The sequence below is a fragment of the Cyprinus carpio genome, chromosome A10 (genome assembly GCF_018340385.1).
Source record: "Cyprinus carpio isolate SPL01 chromosome A10, ASM1834038v1, whole genome shotgun sequence".
Classification (NCBI taxonomy): Eukaryota; Metazoa; Chordata; class Actinopteri; order Cypriniformes; family Cyprinidae; genus Cyprinus; species Cyprinus carpio.
The window spans coordinates 9,879,658-9,899,752 of record NC_056581.1 but is presented as its reverse complement, the minus strand read 5'-3'; the positions used below and the strand labels follow the sequence as shown (position 1 = coordinate 9,899,752).

General features: G+C 35.9%; 2 protein-coding genes and 1 pseudogene across 2 annotated transcripts; all 3 read right to left on the bottom strand.

The window, feature by feature from the left end:
• Positions 1–481: 481 nt before the first annotated feature.
• LOC109097996 (transcription cofactor vestigial-like protein 1) lies at positions 482–3,860 on the bottom strand. The gene is made up of 4 exons (XM_019111627.2): positions 3,731–3,860; positions 2,392–2,576; positions 1,930–2,316; positions 482–1,140 (listed from the first exon to the last, which is right to left on the bottom strand). Exons 2-4 carry the CDS (start codon positions 2,573–2,575, stop codon positions 1,097–1,099), a joined length of 615 nt encoding a protein of 204 aa, XP_018967172.2. The 5' UTR covers position 2,576; positions 3,731–3,860; the 3' UTR covers positions 482–1,096.
• A 148-nt stretch (positions 3,861–4,008) lies between these two features.
• LOC109097995 (HIV Tat-specific factor 1 homolog) lies at positions 4,009–10,452 on the bottom strand. Its single transcript, XM_019111626.2, has 10 exons — positions 10,286–10,452; positions 9,190–9,354; positions 8,857–9,073; positions 8,705–8,752; positions 8,390–8,544; positions 7,386–7,549; positions 7,160–7,256; positions 6,396–6,485; positions 6,126–6,263; positions 4,009–4,530 (listed from the first exon to the last, which is right to left on the bottom strand). The coding sequence occupies exons 1-10, from the start codon at positions 10,373–10,375 to the stop codon at positions 4,243–4,245; spliced, it is 1,452 nt and encodes a 483-aa protein (XP_018967171.1). The 5' UTR covers positions 10,376–10,452; the 3' UTR covers positions 4,009–4,242.
• A 3,388-nt stretch (positions 10,453–13,840) lies between these two features.
• On the bottom strand, positions 13,841–19,691 carry LOC122146338 (annotated as a pseudogene).
• Positions 19,692–20,095: the final 404 nt, after the last annotated feature.

Here is a 20,095-nt window from a genome sequence, read left to right as displayed (position 1 = left end):
TTGGGTGGACGTATTGTTCTATTGGACGTATGGTTGAGTCTTTATCCTCAAAGAAATGTCTCCTTTAAATGCAAATCGATGCTTTGAGCAGTAGATACAGAATGCAGACTTTTTTCTATATTTTTGTAATGGTCAAATGGACGCACCCACTCTTACAGGAAAAATAAGATTTTAATTTATAACCGCAGACCTGCTGAAAATCAAATGTCTAAATGTATAAAGTATGAACAAAAGGACCATTTTCATGTAGGATTTATTAAACAGGTCACCTGTCTATTCATACTGAAAATAGACTACTTTATACTATTCTTGAAAATAATTGAGGAAATTCATCATAATTGTGCAAAGTCTTTAGCTGTTTTGTCATACTCATACATCAAAAGTGAAGCTTTGTGACAGGGAAATACATCATAGCTTGAGGGAAAAAGTGTAAAGCAGGTTTTGCAAACAGGTTTGTAAAGATGAAGTCCAATAACATTTGCACAATTTCGAAGAAATTTATTTTTGGTTTGCTCATGTCAGTTCACTTTTGCCATTGCATCAGCATTACTTGGCCTTCTGTGTAACCTGACCTAGAGAGTTGACACACTTGTGTTTTCATCCCCCAAGGTATGGGGAACTTTTCAGAGAGAAAATAAAATTTAAAAGTAACTATATTGAATATATTTGCTGACAAATGACTATAGTTTTTGCATTACGAAAATTATGGTCTATAGTAATAATATTAACTTTCAAAACACAGAATACTATACACAAAGAAAGTTCGGTAAAACTATAATTGTATTACAAATCATATAAATAGACTTTACTTCCTCATTCACCCATCAAATAGCTAAGAGAAGTGAATTATTTTCAATCATTCTTCATTGCCCTGGTATTATCTTATGTCCCACTACAAGATCCTTCACATGCTCATGGCTAAAATAAGCAATTAACTGCCATTCATCACTGAGGAATGTCTGATACCATGAATATAATGGTTTGAGTCACTATGCCAGATGTCCAAAAGCACAGAATTCTTAAGCTTATAATAATGTAAACACAGGCAGTCTTGTGCTGAAAATATATTTTCATCACAGAGCCAGAAATTGCTTCTTCAATACCAGTACAAATCCTTCGTTATTTCTGAGACAGGCACACCTGAAAAACACAAGATGATCACAAATAAATAATTTACCACCACATTAACAAACCTGTCCTTTATGTACTGCAATTAGAATAGAATAGAATGTACCAATTCACAGTATTCATAAAACAGCAGATGAAAAGTACCCAGAAATACTGGTCTTAAAGGGATACTACACCCAGCAATGAAAATTCTGTCATTATTTACTCACCCTCAAGTTGTCCCAAACCTGTATGAATTAATTTCTTCTACTGAACACAAAATAAGTTATTTTGAAGAATGTGAAAACAGTTTTTGGTCCCCACTGACCATAGAATTTTTTTTCTCTCCATACTATAGAAATCAATGGGGACCAGCCACCCTTTTGGTCACCCACATTCTTCAAAATATATTCTTTAATGTGCAACAGAAGAAAGAAACTCATACAGGTTTGGAATAACTTGAGGATGAGTAAACGATGACAGAAAGTTCATTTGTGCGTGAACTATCCCTTTAAATAGATGAATTCATACTATATAGAACATACTTTTTTTTAACAGTCACAAAGTAATTAATTATTCAAAAGAAGCACCTAAGGTGCATCCCAATTTGTGTAATTTGCACTATTCTATGTCATTTTGTAGTATAAATAGTATGAGTATTTTTTTGCATTTATTTAAGTAGCCATCCATAGCATTATAATTACAATACCATAGCAATAATTACTAGCTGACTGTTCATTCTATTTCTTACTTAACAATTGATTTGCTGTGCACTTGCATTAGATTCATTTGTGAGCAAACAGTTAGCAATGGCATAAGTACCTGAATCTAGGCCGATCCTGCTTCCATCCTTAAAGGCCGTCCCAGAGTTCCACTCTGGTCTGGTATCTGATTTTGAGTAGGGCGAGATCATGATGCCCCCTGTTGGCCGATCCATTTGTAACAGGTTCAGGTAAGAGTTGGCACTGCTCTCAGCAGCCATGGGCTGTTGGTAGATTATATGAGGCAGTTCGAAGGCTGTGCCCTGTCTGGATGGACATGGCCAGAGGGATGACGATGATGATGAAAGTACTGAGGGATTCACAATAACTCCCTGGGATGGAGGTGTAGGTTCCATGGATGCCAACTGGGTCAGTTTTGAGGAACCAGAAGAGTGTGTGGACTTAGGCCACGTTAGACCAGAAGAAGCCCATGAGGATGATGGTACATCTGGGATAAGAAATGCCTTAGACAGATAAACAGACAAATAGATTGATAGACAGATGGAGAGACAGATTAATTTACCAGATTTGGGAGTCCTATTGCTGTCCTTGGCTTTAGTACTTAGGTCTTTTGGTATGGTTGCTTTATTCAGGGCACGGAAAAAGTGCTCATCTACTGCAGTGTTGATGTCGCCTTGATAGTATGTAAAGAGCTGAGGAGGATCTTTACAGTCCTCTGAGTGCTTTAACACTCTGTTCTCCATCATCCTGATTTAGGAATACAACATAGATGGATTATTTTACAAAACAGGTTCCATTTGGGTCCCCTATTTGAGTGTGTAGACAATATTTAACAATGAAATATATCTAGCCTTTTACATTGAAAAGCAATTTGTAACCTTGGAATTATAAGGTTCTATCTAGCATTTTTGTCAAAATTGAGTTATTCACATATTCTTATTCTGTGGCAATTTATTTACATTGTGTTTTTTTTTTTAATGTTGTGTACATTTTGGGACTGATGAAAGAGACTTGTCACATATCACTATATGGAATGCAAAAACTTTGAAGCTCAGAGTCTCGAAACTGCTCAGAATGCAGATAAAACCTTATAATTCCAAGGTGACAAATTTACTATCCTATACATTCAGATAAATAAAATATGAAACACTGCCATTATGTATCTTACAACATAAGCCCTAATACAATGATTCTGTATAAGGAACTAAATTTTTTCAAGCATTTTGTAATTTCATAACTTTGAGTACAAGGATTGTCATGTTAAGTTTCCACAAAAATATTAAGCAGCGCAACTGTTTTCAACGTGAAAAGATTTCTGAAGGAAGATTCGAGAAAATGACTGCTGAAAATTCACAGGAATAATCTACATTTCAAAATATATTACAATAGAAAACAGTCTTAAATTGTATATATTTCACAGTACTTGTAGTCTCATTGAGCATAAGAGACTTCTTTAAACGATATTAAACATACCAACCTCAAATATTTAAAAAAGCAGTGTTTATTACACTATATATGAATGTAGTTTGAGATGGTTTATTAATATTCAAACACATTATTAATTTGATAGAATATTTAAACCGCAACTATCAAAAACGCTTAAAAGAAAAATCTTATCAAACTGGTAAAAACTGGCTTTACAATATCCTTGAGGAGGAAAAACAAAATTATTTCATATAAATAAGCTCTTATTTATTCTAGAATTAAACATACAGCATTAAAAAAAAAAACATAGAAAAAATCTATTTAAAAAAAAAAAGAAGAAAAAAGACTAAATTAAATCCACACTTCTAAATGGGAACAAGCTACAGAGTTCCTACTTATACTTTAATTATTAATTTCTCAATTGAAACATGACTTTAAATGCATTCACAAATAAATCAAAACCCCAAAATGCTTACCGAACTGAATCCAGCCAACATTCAGCCACCGGTCATACTAAAACAAAATGGATATGATACTACGTGCAGGAGGTGCTCTTCTTTACATGTGCACTGAAAAATGCACCCGAGCGAGTTGAACAAGGTCTCTCAAACAGATAAAATCACAGCTGTCATTAGACTTACATGGAACTACACTTAAGGAAACTGCTTGTTTTTTTGTTCCCTTATAAACCAAAGATCTTGTTAGTGAGCGAAGTTACCAATAAACATCTTTTCATGAAAGCAAAACACAATGATGCGGTCACAAATTGTTTTTTTTACTATAAAACTATTAACAGATGTTCAAAATGATTCAGACAATGACACACAGTAGCATAAAAATCACACAAATGAATTTACAGTCAAATTTCCATTATTCTCCTTATTTTGATATGATGAAATGCACAGACATGTCATGGGAATAAACAATTAAAAAAGGAAACATTGTATATTAGTATGAAGATGTTTTAGCAAGAAACATTAAACAAGTCCTAGGCATCCTCATTATCACTTCCTGCTAAACTGCTATCAGTCGATGCTGCTACTCCTTCCTCTACCTCATCGTCCTCCTTCTCATCTTTCCCCTCTTGTGGTTTTGCAGTGCTTTCGTTTGTATGTTCCTCCTGTCGAGTCTGTTCTGCTGCTTCTTGTGTGCTGGAATTTTGCTGTTCAGCTGCTTTTGAAGAGTCTTCCTTAGCTTTGGCAGACGCACTCTCATCAGTCAGGAAAGAGGACCAGGTTTTCAGTCTCTCTTCTCGTTCTCGTGAGGTTTCCTCAACCTGGGTGACCAAAACCAAAATGTGAGACAAATAAAAACAAGCAGAAGTGAACAGAAAGTTTCTCTTTTATCCAGCTGTATTTACTCCAAGTACATTATAACATCCAAGTGAAAGATAGAACACCAACGTCAGAAAAAAAAATACAAAAACAGAATCACTGAGTTGAAGAAAAGCATCACCCCCTTGTGCCAGTATTTTGTTGAACCACCTTTTGCTTTAATTACAGCCTTTAGTCTGATATGTCTCTACTAACTTTGCACATCTATAAAATACAATGGCGAGTCGTGCGCCATCAAGCTAGAGTTTACGGTGCATCAAATACCGGTACGCTGCGCATCCATTGAGCCGAAGTGAAATAGTACAGATCGCTTGACGGAGGATAACGCTCTAAAGCGCTCAGTCAGAGTGTTCTATGCTAAGCTTGTAAATAGCCTCTAACACACACAATGGCGAGTAAAATCTAAGAATTTATTAGCCAATGGATAACGACAGACATTAAGTGCATCCCAAATCGCGTACGTATGCACTATTCTATGATGTTTTTTAGTATGAATAGTGCGAGTAATGCATTCGAACTGTAAATTCCAAAAAGAAAAAAACTGCACTTTAAATACCCAGATGATGCACTTAAATAACCGAAAAAACTAAGTGTGGAATTTTGGACACTTCATGCACTCAACTGTCGCAGCTTTAATTATGTAGCGAAGGGGGAGAGGCTATCAGACTCCGATTTTGAATGACAAAATAACCTTATATAACTCATACACTACATGGTTGAGTACATAGTGCATAAGTACATAGTGTATAGTGTATGAGTGCATAGTGCATCATTTGGGACGCAGCTATTATTTAGTCACCCAGAGTGACGATTTACTGATTTACTCACAATGTAAAGGGTTGCATATTTAGAATGGGGGTGATCCTTTTTCCAGTGAATCTGTTTTTTTATTTTTATTTTTTTCTGACATGTTGGTGTTCTATCTTTCTCTTGTAATTGTATATACAGCTGGATAAAACAAAAACGGTCTGTCCTCATATCAGGATGCCAAGCAACAAAATGTGATTATTTTAAAGGGGAGTGATTCTTTTCTATACCCACTGTATGTCTCTATAGATTACATTTTTTATTTCAGCTTTAGTTTTAGCAAAGTTAAACTAAATCAAAATGAGAAATGTTGCCTTGACAACTGGCTGGCACAAAATAAGTTACATTTTTTCCTCCAAAAACACTTTTTGTTTTCAGTGGTTTTAGTTTTGATAATGACCCTGAAATTGACCCTATATTAACTTTCTTACTATACATCTCTGGTCTAAATGTGCATTTGATTCCAAAGGGAAAAAATTTCTTTGTTTACACAATGTAATAACTTTCCTTTTCTGATGACATCATTAATGCCATGCAAAGGCCATTCGGTTTTGTATGTACAGTAACACGCTTTACATGATTCAGCAAATTCCTGATGAATAAACTAAAGTCCCTCTCTACTGTTTCTCTCTTCAAACAACCTGTTTCATTCAGACAATACAAGATTGAGGAAGTAAAATGGGTTGCAAACAGCAATTCATGTTGGCTTTAAATAGACCAAGTATTTTACCTGGTAGTCAGTCACACCATCCCACAGCTGCGCTGACAGCTTCCTCCCACCAAACCAGCGTCCATTCAGAGCCATCTGACACATGTCCGCCTCTTCAGGTTCCTTAAAAGCCACGGATGCCACTCCATCAGGGTGCCTCTGATTTCCATGGAAAAAGCAAAGAGTATAGAGTTAGAAATGGCAGAAAGAGAGACATTTGAATGGTTACTGACTTTAAATACAAATAAGTTGTATTATAATAATTGTGAACAGGAGTAAAAGAGAACTTACATCAAAAATGATGACCTTCTTCACTTGCCCGAATTTCTCACATTCTGTCCGTAGATCATCTCTGTACTCATTCAGAACCAAAGGGTCCTCCTGCATGAGACATAGCATGCAGCTCTTGAACACATTATCAGTCAACATTTAAAAAAGAAAAAGCATTTAATTGCGGAGTTGAGTTTGACTGAGTTAAAATATTAATTTCTAGTTACCCAAACTTTTGAACGATAGTGTATATGTAGTTTATATCAGCATTAAATTACTATTTATAATTGAGAACTATATTATTTGTAGTTGCGTCACATAGATTTAGTTCAATTTAAGTATCAGTCTCATTCATTAAACAATTAATAGTCACAGATACATGACGATTCTTGAATTGCAGATCCACGCCTGCATTCCTACTACCATCTGACCCTTTAGGTCGCACCTACTTCAGGAATGCAGCCAGACCCGCTGTGAGATGTTCATCGATGTCACAGAGAAACTAAACAATGCCGTGGCTCTAAACTGTTGCTAATCAACAGCATTACTGTAATTAACTTCATACATCTTGAATACCAGTTTAAGGCTGAAGTTATTCTGAGCTGTAAAATGAAATTCTGTAGGTCTGGTTTCAGCTGCAGTAAAAGATTTGACAAAAGCTCTGTCAGGAGGTACTTTTTCATGCAGACGGCATTCGATGTAAAGTGTTCTTCTTTTCACTAACATTTGTAGTATGTTTCAGTGTATTTGTGGGTGTGTCAGAGTGATTTGTGATTAATTCTTGCCTCAAAGTCACTGGGATGAAACATATTTTGGATGATGATGACTTTTTCATGCCTTTTGCGAGTTTCCCCAGCCTTCTCCGGCCTCCAATCCAACAGCCTGTTAATCATAAATGATAAAAATGTCAGTCAAATCTAAAGCAACACAGAAAATATGTTAAATAGGCAAAGTATTATTGCACCATGTGTCAGAATCAACTATATAGAGCCAGTTTGAACAGATTCTTACTTTTGTTGCTGCTGGAGCTTTTTGCGGTATTCTTTGTTCTTTTTCTTCTTCTTGTTGGTGTCATATTGTCCTTTGAGTTCGAATCGCGCTTCCTCCACGTGAAGCTGGTAGCCCCGAATCTCCGTCTCATCCAAAAGCCGCTCGGCGAGAGCTACAGACTCTTTCTGGAAGGAATTATAAAATAATCAAAACATTTGTCTACAAATGATAAAAAGAAGCAAGCAAACAATGTTAAAGAGCTTAAAAATGTTAATTTAAAATACAGCTGAAATTGAAAATTTTTTTTGCAACTAACTAAAATGGTTTTAATTTGAAGTACTTAATTACTATAAAAATAAAAAATAAAGCTAAACAGAAATATAAAAAAAAAACAATCAACAAAAGGACATAAAATTACTAAAACTTAAAATGAAAATATAAAAATCTAATTCAAAATAATTAATAAATATTATAATAGTATATAAATAATAGTAAAATAACATTTAATGTAAAACATGTAAGTGTTTTTATTTTAAATATATATAGAATATAACTTTCATGTTGTGTTTTGATCATTTAGAGACCCAGCGAGGGTTATCTTCTTCCTGAAAATGCTAGTTAATGTTATCAATTTGGACTCAAACTTACTGGCTTTGCTCACACAGGGTTTAACAAGTTCTCAAAAAACATTCTGACAAGTTTTGGGGCATTTTTCTTTCACTGTTCCCCTTCAAAAATAACCAGCCTTTTAAAAATTGCTTGTAAATTTCTTGTTATGCTCTCAACTTGTTTTCTTTCAGCTGTCATGGGTTTTAAATTTCTTTTTGGAGCTGATCGATGGTAGAATTCTGAGCTTATGTACTTTAGTTTTTGAGTAAACACTGGCAAAAATGTCCACATATAATTCTCTTTTACTCAAACTAAGGTGCATAAGCACAGATCAATGAGGCCTACGATCAGTCAATTTCATTTCATTTTCAGCACAAGGGATAAATATACCTGATCATAGTATTACAATGACCAACCTTCAGGTAGCAGCAAAGACCATCTCCTTTTTGGTTTCCGTCCTTGTCCTTGTAAAGCTTAATTTTATACTCTTCTGTGATAGGGTCACGCATGATAATTCCACATTTGGACATGACCTCCACAAACTCATCAGGAGTAATGTCTGGAGGAAGACCTAGCAGAAAGACACATTCACTGAAACACATTTCGTGAACCAAATTTTGGATTGACAGCCAATCGATTTAAAAAACATAGCAAAATTAAAAACAAACAGCAAAAAAAAAAAAAAAAAAAAAAAAAAAAAAAAGCAATATAAAAATGTGGAAATGATTTACCTGTCACATAAACATTGGTGTTTTTGTCCTTTTCAACTTCAAACCATCCTGTAAAACACATCACACAATGTTTATTTGTTAATATAATTAGAATACTTGGTTAAAAAAAATAAAAATACATTAAATAAAATTGGTAATGAATAACTTCTAACCTGGATCTGCTTTCCTTTTCTCTCCTTTCTGAGCTCCCTCCTTAGCTGTTCCCTGGTTTGAGCTCTCCTCCAGCTTCTTGGGTTCTTCTGGTTTCTTGGGCTCCTCTGCTTTGACAGGGAGAGATTCAGAGAAAGGGGCCGCAGCAGTTGGATCAGGGGCCCCATCCTCATTGAATCCATAGTTTGCTTGATATGCTGCGATGAAGTCATCATTTACCTATAAAGAAACAAATAAGTGAACTTTAATACAGAACGTACTGCAAATTAGCTCTTACTGGGTTATGAAAACAGACTAATTAAGTAAATGTAGTATTCTGTTTGGTAGCCGGAGACCTTTGGAAACCATGCTCTCTTTTCATGGTCCCAGTCGTACATAGTGCCGTCTTCTGGGTCAGTGTATGTGTATGGATCCGCTCCACCCTCTTGCCTCTGTTCATACAGCTGCTGCAAACGGAGCTGCTCATGGAACACTTTATTACCATCTGAGTCCCCACTCATCTACAGAAACCAAGATAAGTCAGAGATACTGAATGTAAATCATGAGCTCTGCTGACACAAAAGAAACACACACACACATGCACACACATATATACATATATATATACATATATATATAATGGATGCCATAATTACGTAATCGTTCAAAGCGGCAATTAATCGTTCCTGCACATCGCATACTCTTTGTCTTTTTTGTTTGTCCCATCAATGGTATAAAAGCCGAGGTGTGTTCATAATTTGGACTTCTGAAGCATCTATTATTTTGCTCACACTGCTGTCCGCCATCCCATTAAAAACTTATTTTTCTTAGGCTAGTTAACTTATGATCACGTCTCCCTCATTCATTCATTCATTCATGCATCACCTCGAGGAGCCATTAAGTAGCGACGCCAGGAGCAGCGAAATCTATTTAGAGCGCCTCGTTTTATTTGTTGAAATATATTTGGCGCCAGTCTATCGATTCTCGTATAGCACGGAGAAGAACGATCAATATTGTGTGTGTGTGTGTGTGTTATATATATATTCGTTGCCATTACATTTTAGTGACATTTTTGAGTTATAAGGTGATTATAATGGCAACCAAAATAGATAGGCTAAGTGTGCTAGCCAGGCTAAAAATAATTAGAAACCGATAGACCACACTGGACCTAAATTAACTGTGGGCGTTCAGTATGAATTGCCGCTTCATTTGGGGCCTGTTATGAGTTCTCAAAGTTTTCAGCCAAAACATGTCTTGATAGTTTCGATGATGAGACAAGACTGATGTGAACTGACCCACATCAATCCGCTTATTATGATGGGACGGGTCAACACACAGCTTTTTTTAGAGCCACTGCGTGTAGATTTAATATATGAGGTGAACAATAAGGCTCTACTTATAATACTCTGCTTAAGCATTTTAAATAAAGAATATAGAAAAAAGACGTCCCACCTTTCCAGTGCTGAGCTTCCAAAACGTACCAAAACGTTCCAAAAAGTCCGTCGCTAAGCGTCTTCCGGAATGCAACTGTCGGACGCACATGTGTAGTTCCTCTTGCAGTACTAATAAGTATAGGTCCCAAATCGCGTATTTGTGCACTATTTATGACGTTTTTAATATATAATAGTGCGAGTAGTGCGTTCACACTGAACATTAATTACATAATTCATGTATTGAATTATGAATCATACACTACATGGTTGAGTACATAGTGCATAGGGTACACAGTAGTGCGTGAGTGCATAGTGTGCGTCATTTGTGACGCAGTTTATGTTTTTCATTCAAATTCACTTTTTAGACTTTAAAGGTTTATTTAGACCTTTAAATATTTATTAATTAAAAGTGTTGATTATTTCACAAAAATGGCACATCTCCACAAACAAATGATACATTACATATTTTAAATATTTGGTATACATGTTGACACAGGAATAGGTGTATAGTACAGTGACCCCCAATCAAACCAGATTTACATCATTTTTGTTTAAGTCTCAACATACTTTTTCTTGATTGTTTCATGAAACAATGTTAGGATATAATGTAATATAATGTGAGGATTCGGTTTTCTACATGTTTATTCACTCATTTTTTAAGAACCAAATGTCATTTTAAAATGGAAAGTTACCAGAAAAACGTGCTTCAGTACAGAGCAACAAACAAAACAGTCACATGTGGGATAGATATCAGTGTCAAATCCTTTCTTCCATGGATTTGAAGGAAACTTGAGCCCACTTGTTATGGCAGGAGATGTATCGTAGGGAAGAACCGTCAATCTTGCTCTGGCTCTTGGTATTACCAAACTGTTTTCATATACAAATCCTATCACAGGAAAAGTTAAGACAAGAAAACGTAAAAGATTTGAACATTATAGAATTAACAATATCATACTGGTAATGTCTTACACAGGTCGGGTAATCATTTGACGTTGACTCTGAGGAAGCCGTTGAGCTCTGAGTTGAATTAGACTTGATGGATCTCACAGATGCCATGAAAGGAAATGTATTTGGTGGATTGTTGGTTTTGTGTTTTGGGTTTTTGTTTTGGTCGCATCGGCTAGTTTATCCAGTACCACTGAGAGCTCGTACTCATCCAGATCTTTGTTCTCATGTATCAAATCCTCAATCATGATCAGAATATCTTCTGCGTTGTCTAATAGGGAAATGCACAGGGAGTGTTTTTAAGATGTGCCCATATATTATCATATGTATGAATCATATAGATGCTAATGTGTTAAAACAGATTACTAACCCACTTATGTCTTTGCTGTGAATGAAATGATGTTTTATGTTTAATTCAGTTCACCTCTGTTTATTTTAAAAGAATAGTTCACCCAAAATTAAAATATGCTGAACATTTACTCACTCTCAGGACATCCCAGATTTAGATGAGATTTGGAGAAATGTACTGTAGCATTACATCACTTGTTCACTGGTGAATGGGTGCCGTCAGAATGACATCAGAATATTGTGATGTTTTTATCAGCTGTTTGGACTCTTATTCTGACGGCACCCATTCACTGCCGATGATCCACATGATCACCCACACTGCATCCAGAAAACTGTTGGGACAGAAGGGTGAGACAGCCACAGTCGATAAACCTATCGAACCATAAATCATTTGGATTACTTCCCCCCATTAACTATTGCAAATTGTTCAGAGCTCCTTGACTCCAAGATACACATGGATTACTTTTGAAAATTAAATGTTTGGTGTTGTTGTTGTATTCTTGGCATGGCCCTTATTTATTTATTTAATAATGTAATTAATGTAATAATGTAATTAAATTCCTCAGTTTCTTTTCATATTATGGTGAAAGAAAGGTATGAAGTACTGAGAATATTCTGTTTTATGATCTGATCCTCCCATCGTCTCTGTCAGATGCAGCACATACCAATATAAGAAATGAAAATGTCCTTGGGTTGGGCAGACGATATCATTCACTGGTGTGGACGCTAATATTGTTGTCTTTATAGCTATCGTTCTTGGTGTGAACGGGGCTGGATAAGACTGTATCAAGCTCCACTGCAAACATAGGGTTAAAAAAAATTCCACTTCACTGCTAATTGTACTTCTCTTTGAAAAAAGGAATAAAACTGTCACCATTCCAAAGGTATAAAGATGTTAACTTTTGGTGTTAATATGTACTTTAAACTATTGCCATTATGTTACTAATACTTAGCATTTAGGTAAATGAGGTACAAAGATTACCCTTTATATTTTGTATCCCAGTGATTTCTGGGATCCCAGTGTTGTATTATATTCTGGTTTGTAGATAAATTTAATAACTGTATCTAATAAAAACAAAAGTACTTGTAAATTATTCAATCATTTGTTACTATGAAGTCACAAAAAATATCAGATGTAACAGAATCCAAATCCAAAATGAAATAATAGATTTACTGCATTCTGCTACTTTAAAATGTCCAAAATGGTAAGTTTCTTTCTTCATTCAAGAGAGTAACTGTTTAGAATGGTGATGATATGAAATGAAATGACTATGAGAGAGATCTTGTGTTCATGTAAAAAAAGTCCCCCCTATTCATCCTCCTGTTGTTTAATTATTAAGCTAATCAATCATTCACTTATTCGATTAGCCATGAGTATGTACTTTTCATTGGTTTATTTTAGATCAAACGGGCAACATGTGTACATACAAAAGAATATTCAATATCAATAACCTTTTTTTCTACTAAGTATGTTTTCAAAAAGTGATCAAAAAAATCTTTGGGGGGTTGGGGGACTTTAAATTTGGGGTCATTTACTGATTCTGTGAAATATTGTGCCACTAGATGTCGCTGCTGTATGAAAAACAATGCATTTAACGAATGCAAATGACACAATCCTAACTTCATTTTTTCTAGATGTCGCTGTTTTCTGAAAAACCACACAACATTTAAGAACAAAAAAGGACACACTCCCAACTTTATTTTTCTCAATCATACAAAGGCAAATAAAATAACATATTTGTCAGGTGGTTATTACAATAAGGAGAATGTGTTTAGTTTTTGGGGGGTGGGTTATACGAAAATGACAAAATGTACAATTATTATTTCAAATCCCCAAAAAAGCAAACTAAAAGATACGAGAAACCATAGTACTTCAAAGTCTATGACAAAGTGTCCATTTATTACAAGCGCTGTTAAGGGATTAAGAAAAATGATCACCCAAAGCTTCATTTTGAAACATATTATTATCAGTAATACTTCTCAATCAACAGACTTGCTAACTTCTGAAAACACACCTCACACTTTCATCCTTGTCTTACTATCTTCCGTGAGACAAATGGGCCTTTGGAAAGAGAGAGGATACGCGTTTTCCATCAAAGCCTCTACGGTCAAACGTAACATCCTCACGAGGAATATCAACTCCCGTCATAAAGAAGCCAGAACCAAACATAACAGAAGCCTTTGTCAATACTTCGTCATATTTATGTGGGGACTTTTGTATGAATTTAAATGATGCTGATATTTCTCTAAGTAATCTCACTCTTCTGTGTCTCCACAGTCATCAGGACCGTTTACACTTCTTGAGCAGGTCAGAGCAGTATATGTCTCCACTGTGAGTCCTACAAAGCGCTTTTCTGCCATGGTTGAGGGAGCACTTCGGGCTTACAGTTAAAGCATAATCGTGCCAAGGAGCCACCCTCATAGTTTCACTACATTCGTAGCCTTGCCAAATCCTGAGGGATGAGAAAAGTAGAATCTATTTTATTTGTCCATTTAGTTTCAAGTTCCAGTCAAATACAGAACTTTTAAACAAGAATATGGACGTCCAGAGCATTGTGTTTACGTATTCAAACCTGTTAATGGGATTCTGGCATTCCGCTGCAATTTCTTGGTGCCACAGTGCTTTTGTGGTGCATCCCTCACAGTAGAACCTTTCCTCATGGGGAGGTGAAGTGATGCCAGCCAGGGGCTTTCGGGGGCAGGCAAGAGCACATAAAGCCCTCAGAATCCGGGATGGGGGGGGCTGGCTTCCTGGTAATTCACACCTCCTGTGGTAATGGGCTTGAGAAGAGAGCCAAACACTGTGGAAACATAGACTGAAGCAACGTGTGATGCTCATTATTATTAAAAAACGTCTTTATTTATAAAAGAACATTGGTTTCGTATTCCACAAGAACATTAACCTTAGTAACCTACAACTTGCAGAGTAATAAATAACTAAAAATTCCTTCATTTGTAACTATATCTCTCACCTTCTTGCAGCAAGCGCATTGTTTTGCAAATTCTTTCTTCTCGTGGCAAGGACCACACGTAGATGTTGTTGTTCTTTGTTATGAAACTTTTGGAGCCGATTGTGCTTTGACACTGATAGCAGATGAACACTCATCATGCCATGAGTTGCCTTTGTATTCCACATTCTCAGTGCTGAAAAGAACCCAGGAGAAGAAATGTAAAATGGTCTGTTACACAGGAAAAAAATAATACCAGTTGAAAAGCCCATGGCATGGTGTATGGTTGTGTACTTCAGGGCGATGGCCCTGCTTTAGATGTTCATCAGTGTCGCAGAGAAAGCTAAGACAATGCCGTGGCTCTAAACTGTTGTACAATCGCTCAAGGCATTAACTGTAATTAACTTCGCATACCATCTTGAATACCGGTTAAGGGCTGAAGTTATTCTCGAGCTGTAAAGTGAAAAATTTCTGTAGGTCTGGTTTTCAGCTGCAGTAAAAATTGACAAAAAGCTCTATCAGGGAGGTACTTTTTCATGCAGGCGGCATTAGGTGTAAAGTGTTATTCTTTTTCACTACATTTTGTAGTATGTTCAGTGTATTGTGGGTGGTCAGAGTGATTTGTGATTAATGCTTGCCTCAAAGGTCACTGGGATGAAACATGTATTTGGATGATGATGACTTTTTCATGCCTTTTGCGAGTTTCCCCAGCCTCTCCGGCCTCCAATCCAAACGCCTGTTAATCATAAACTGATATAAATAATGTCAGTCAAAATCTAAAGCAAAACACAGGAAATATGTTTAAATAGCAAAGTATTATTGACAACATGCGTCAGAAGCAACTATATAGAGCCAGTTGGAACAGATTCTTACTTTTGTTGCTGCTTGGACTTTTGCGGTATTCTTTGTTCTTTTTCTTCTTCTTGTTGGTGTTGAATATTGTCCTTTTGAGTTTCGAAAATCGCGCTTCCTCCACGTGAAAAGCTGGTAGCCCGAATTCCGATCATCCAAAAGCCGCTCGGCGAGAGCCTACCAGACTTTTCTGGAAGGGAATTATAAAAATAATCAAAACATTTGTCTACAAAATGATAAAAACAAGCATTGCAAAACAATGTTAAAGACGCTTCTTAAAAAATGGTAATTTAAAATGACCAGCTGGAAATTGGAAAAAAATTTTGCAACTCAACTACAAATGGTTCTTATATTGAAGTACTTAATTACTATAAAAATAAAAATAAAGATAAACCTAAAGAGAAATATAAAAAAAAAAACCAATCAACAAAAGCACATTAAATTACTAAAACTTAAAATGATTAAATATCAACAAATCTAATTCAAAATAATTAATAAATATTATAATAGTATATAAATACATGAGTAAACATAACATTGAATGTAAAAAATGTAAGTGTTTTTATGTTTAAATATTATATAAAATTAATACTTTCATGTTGTGTTTTGATGACAGTATGTGTGAGGTGTAGATAGTATGTTTTTTCCTGTACGAGCGGATATTGCTTCCTGAAAAGCTAGTTATATGTGTTTATCACAATTTGGACTCCAAACTTACTGGCTTTGCTCACACTTAGGGTTTAACAAGTTTCTCAAAAAACATTCTGACCAAGGGTTTGGGGCACTTTTCTTTCCAATGGTTCCCCGTCAAAAACTAACAAGCCTTTACAAAATTGCTTCTAAATTTCTTGTTATGCTCTCAACTTGCTTTCTTTTCAGCTAGATATGGTTTTTTTTTTTTTAAATTTCTTTTTCGTGAGCTGAGTCGGATGGTAGAATTCTGAGCTTATGCACTTTAGTTGTTTGAGTAAACACTGGGCAAAAAATGGACGCACATATAATTCTCTTTTACTCCAAACTAAGGTGCATAAGACACAGATCCAATGAGGCCTACGATCAGCGCAATTTAATTTCATTTTTCAGCAACGGGATATAAAATATACTGATCATATGTAGTACAATGACCAACACTTCAGGTAGCAGCAAAGCACCTCTCCTTTTGGTTTCCGTCCTTGTCCTTGTAAAGCTTAATGTATACTTCTTCTGTGATAGGGTCAACGCATGATAATTCCACATTTGGACATGAACTCCACAAATCATCAGGGAGTAAATGTTGGAGGACGACCTAGCTGAAAGACCACATGTTCACTGAATACACATGTTGTGAACCAAATTTTGGATTGACAGCCAATCGATTTAAAACACATCTCAAAATTTAAAAAACAAGCAGAAAAAAAAAAAAAAAAAAAAAAAAAAAAAAAAAAAAAAAGCAATACTAAAAATGTGGAAATTGGAAAGATTTACCTGTCACAAAACATTGTAGTTGTTTTTGGTCCTTTTTCAACTTCAACACCATCACTTAAAAACACATTCACACAATGTTTATTTGTAATATAATTCGAATACTTGGTTTAAAAAAAATAAACAATACATTATTGTAAATAAAACTTGGTACTGAGCTAACTTCTAACCTGGTATTCTGCTTCCTTTTCTCTCCTTTCTGAGCTCCATCCTTAGCTGTTCCCTGTGGTTTGAGCTCTCCCCAGCTTCTTGGGTTCTTCTGGTTTCTGGGGCTCCTCCGCTTTGGCCGGGAGAGATTCAGAAAGAAAAGGGCCGCAGCAGAAGTGGATCAGGGCGCCCCATCCTCATTGAATCCATCAGTTTGCTTGATATGCATGCGATTTGAAGTCATCATTAAACCTATAAAGAAACAAATAAGTGAACTTTAATACCAGAACGTACTGCAAATTAGCTCTTACTGGGTTATGAAAACAGACTTAATTAAGTAAATGTAGTATTCTGTTGGTAGCCGGAGAGACTTTGGAAACATGCTCTCTTTTCATGGTCCCAGTCGTTACATAGTGCCCGTCTTCTGGGTCAGTGTATGTGTATGGATTCCGCTCCACCCTCTTGCCTCTGTTTCATAACAGCACTGCTGCAAAAAGGAGCTGCTCATTGGAACACATTTATTACCATCTGGAGCTCCCCACTCATCTACAAGAAACCAAGAATAAAGTCAGAAGATTACTGAATGTAAATCATGAGCTCTGCTGACACAAAAGAAACACCACACACATGCACACCAATACATATAGCATATAATATTACATATATATATAATCGGCTGCCATAATTACGTAATCGTTCAAAGCGGCAATTAATCGTTCTTGCACATCGCCTACTCTTTGTCATTTTTTGTTTGTCCCATCAATGGTTCATATAAAAGCCGGAGGTGTTGTTCATAATTGGGACTTCTGAAGCATATATTATTTTGCTCAACACTGCTGTCCGCCATCCCATTAAAAAACTTTATTTTCGTAGGTAGTAAACTTATGATCACGTCTCCAGCATTCATTCATTCATATGCATTCACCTCGAGGAGCCATTATAGTAGCCCGACGCGACGCCAGAGCAGCGAAAATATTTTAGAGCGCCTTCGTTTTATGTGTTGAAATATATTTGGCGCCAGTCTATCGATTCTCGTAGTGAGCACGGAGAAGAACGATCCAATATTGTGTGTGTGTGTGTGTGTGTGATGATATTATATATATTCGGTTGCCATTACATTTTAGTGCCATTTTTGAGTTATAAGGTGATTATAATGGCAACCAAAATAGATAGGCTAAGTGTGCTAGCCAGGCTAAAAATAATTAGAAACCGATAGACCACACTTGGGACCTAAATTAACTGTGGGCGTTCAGTATGAATTGCCGCTTCATTTGGGGCCTGTTATGAGTTCTCACAAGTTTTCAGCCAAAACATGTCTTGATAGTTTTGATGATGAGACGAGACTGATGTGAACTGGACCACATCAATCCGCTTATTATGATGGGACGGGTTCAAACAACACAGCTGCCTTATCGGCGTTTTTTTAGAGCCAATGCGTGTAGATTTAATATATGAGGTGAACAATAACGGCTCGAACTTACTAATACTCTGCTTAAAGCATTTTAAATAAAGATATAGAAAAAAGAGCGTCCCACCTTTCCAGTGCTGAGCTTCCAAAACGTACCAAAAACGTTCCAAAAAGTTCCGTCGCTAAGCGTCTTCCGGAATGCAACTGTCGACGCACATGTGTAAGTTCCTCTTGAAAGTACTAATAAGGTATAGGTCCCAAATCGCGTATTTAGTGCACTATTTATGACGTTTTTAATATATAATAGTGCGAGTAGTGCGTTCACACTGAACATTAATTACATAATTCCAGTATTGAATTATGAATCATAACACTACTGGTTGAGTACATAGGCATTAGGGTACACAGTAGTGAGTGAGGCATAGTGTGCGTCATTTGTGAGACGCAGTTTATTGTTTTTCATTCAAATATTCACTGGTTTTAGACTTTAAAGGTTTATTTAGACCTTTAAATATTTATTAATTAAAAAGTGTTGATTATTTCACAAAAATGCACATCTCCACAAACAAATGATACATTACATATTTTAAATATTTGGTATCATGTTGACACAGGAATAGGTGTATAGTACAGTGACCCCCAATCAAACCAGATTTACATCATTTTTGTTTAAGTCTCAACATACTTTTTCTTGATTGTTTCATGAAACAATGTTAGGATATAATGTAATATAATGTGAGGATTCGGTTTTCTACATGTTTATTCTAATGTAATATGTCATTTTTTACAAATGGAAACGGTACCAGAAAAACGTGGCTTCAGTACAGAGCAACAACAAAACAAAAACAGTCACATGTGGGATAGATATCAGTGTCAAAATCCATTCTTCCATGGATTTTTGAAGGAAACTTGAGCCACCTTGTTATGGCGGAGATGTATCGTAGGGAAGAGACCGTCCAATCTTGCTCTGGCTCTTGGTATTTACCAAACTGTTTTCATAGTACAAATCCTATCACAGGAAAAGTTAAGACAAGCAAAAACGTAAAGATTTGAACATTATAGACATTAACAATATCATACTGGTAATGTTCTTACACAGGTTGGGTAATCATTTGACGTTGACTCTGAGGAAGCCGTTGAGCTCTGAGTTGAATTAGACTTGATGGATCTCACAGATGCCATGAAAGGAAATGTATTTGGTGGATTGGGTTTGTGTTTGGGACGCTAATGTTAATCACATCGGCTAGTTTATCCAGTACCACTGAGAGCTCGTACTCATCCAGATCTTTGTTCTCATGTATCAAATCCTCAATCATGATCAGAAGAATTCTTCTGCGTTGTCTAATAGGAAAAATGCACAGGGAGTTTTTTTTAAGATGTGCCCATATTTATCATATGTATGGAATCATATAGATGCGAATGTGTTAAAACAGATTACTAACCCACTTATGTCTTTGCTGTGATCGAAATGAGGTTTTATGTTTTAATTCAGTTCACCTCTGTTTATTTTAAAAGAATAGTTCACCCAAAATTAAATATGCTGAAACATTTACATTCACCCTATCAGGACATCCCAGATTTAGATGGATTTGGAGAAATGTGTACTGTAGCATTACATCACTTGTTTTCACGGTTGAATGGGTGCCGTCCAGAATGACAATCAGAATATTGTGATGTTTTTATCACGCTGTTTGGATTATTCTGACGGCACCCATTCACT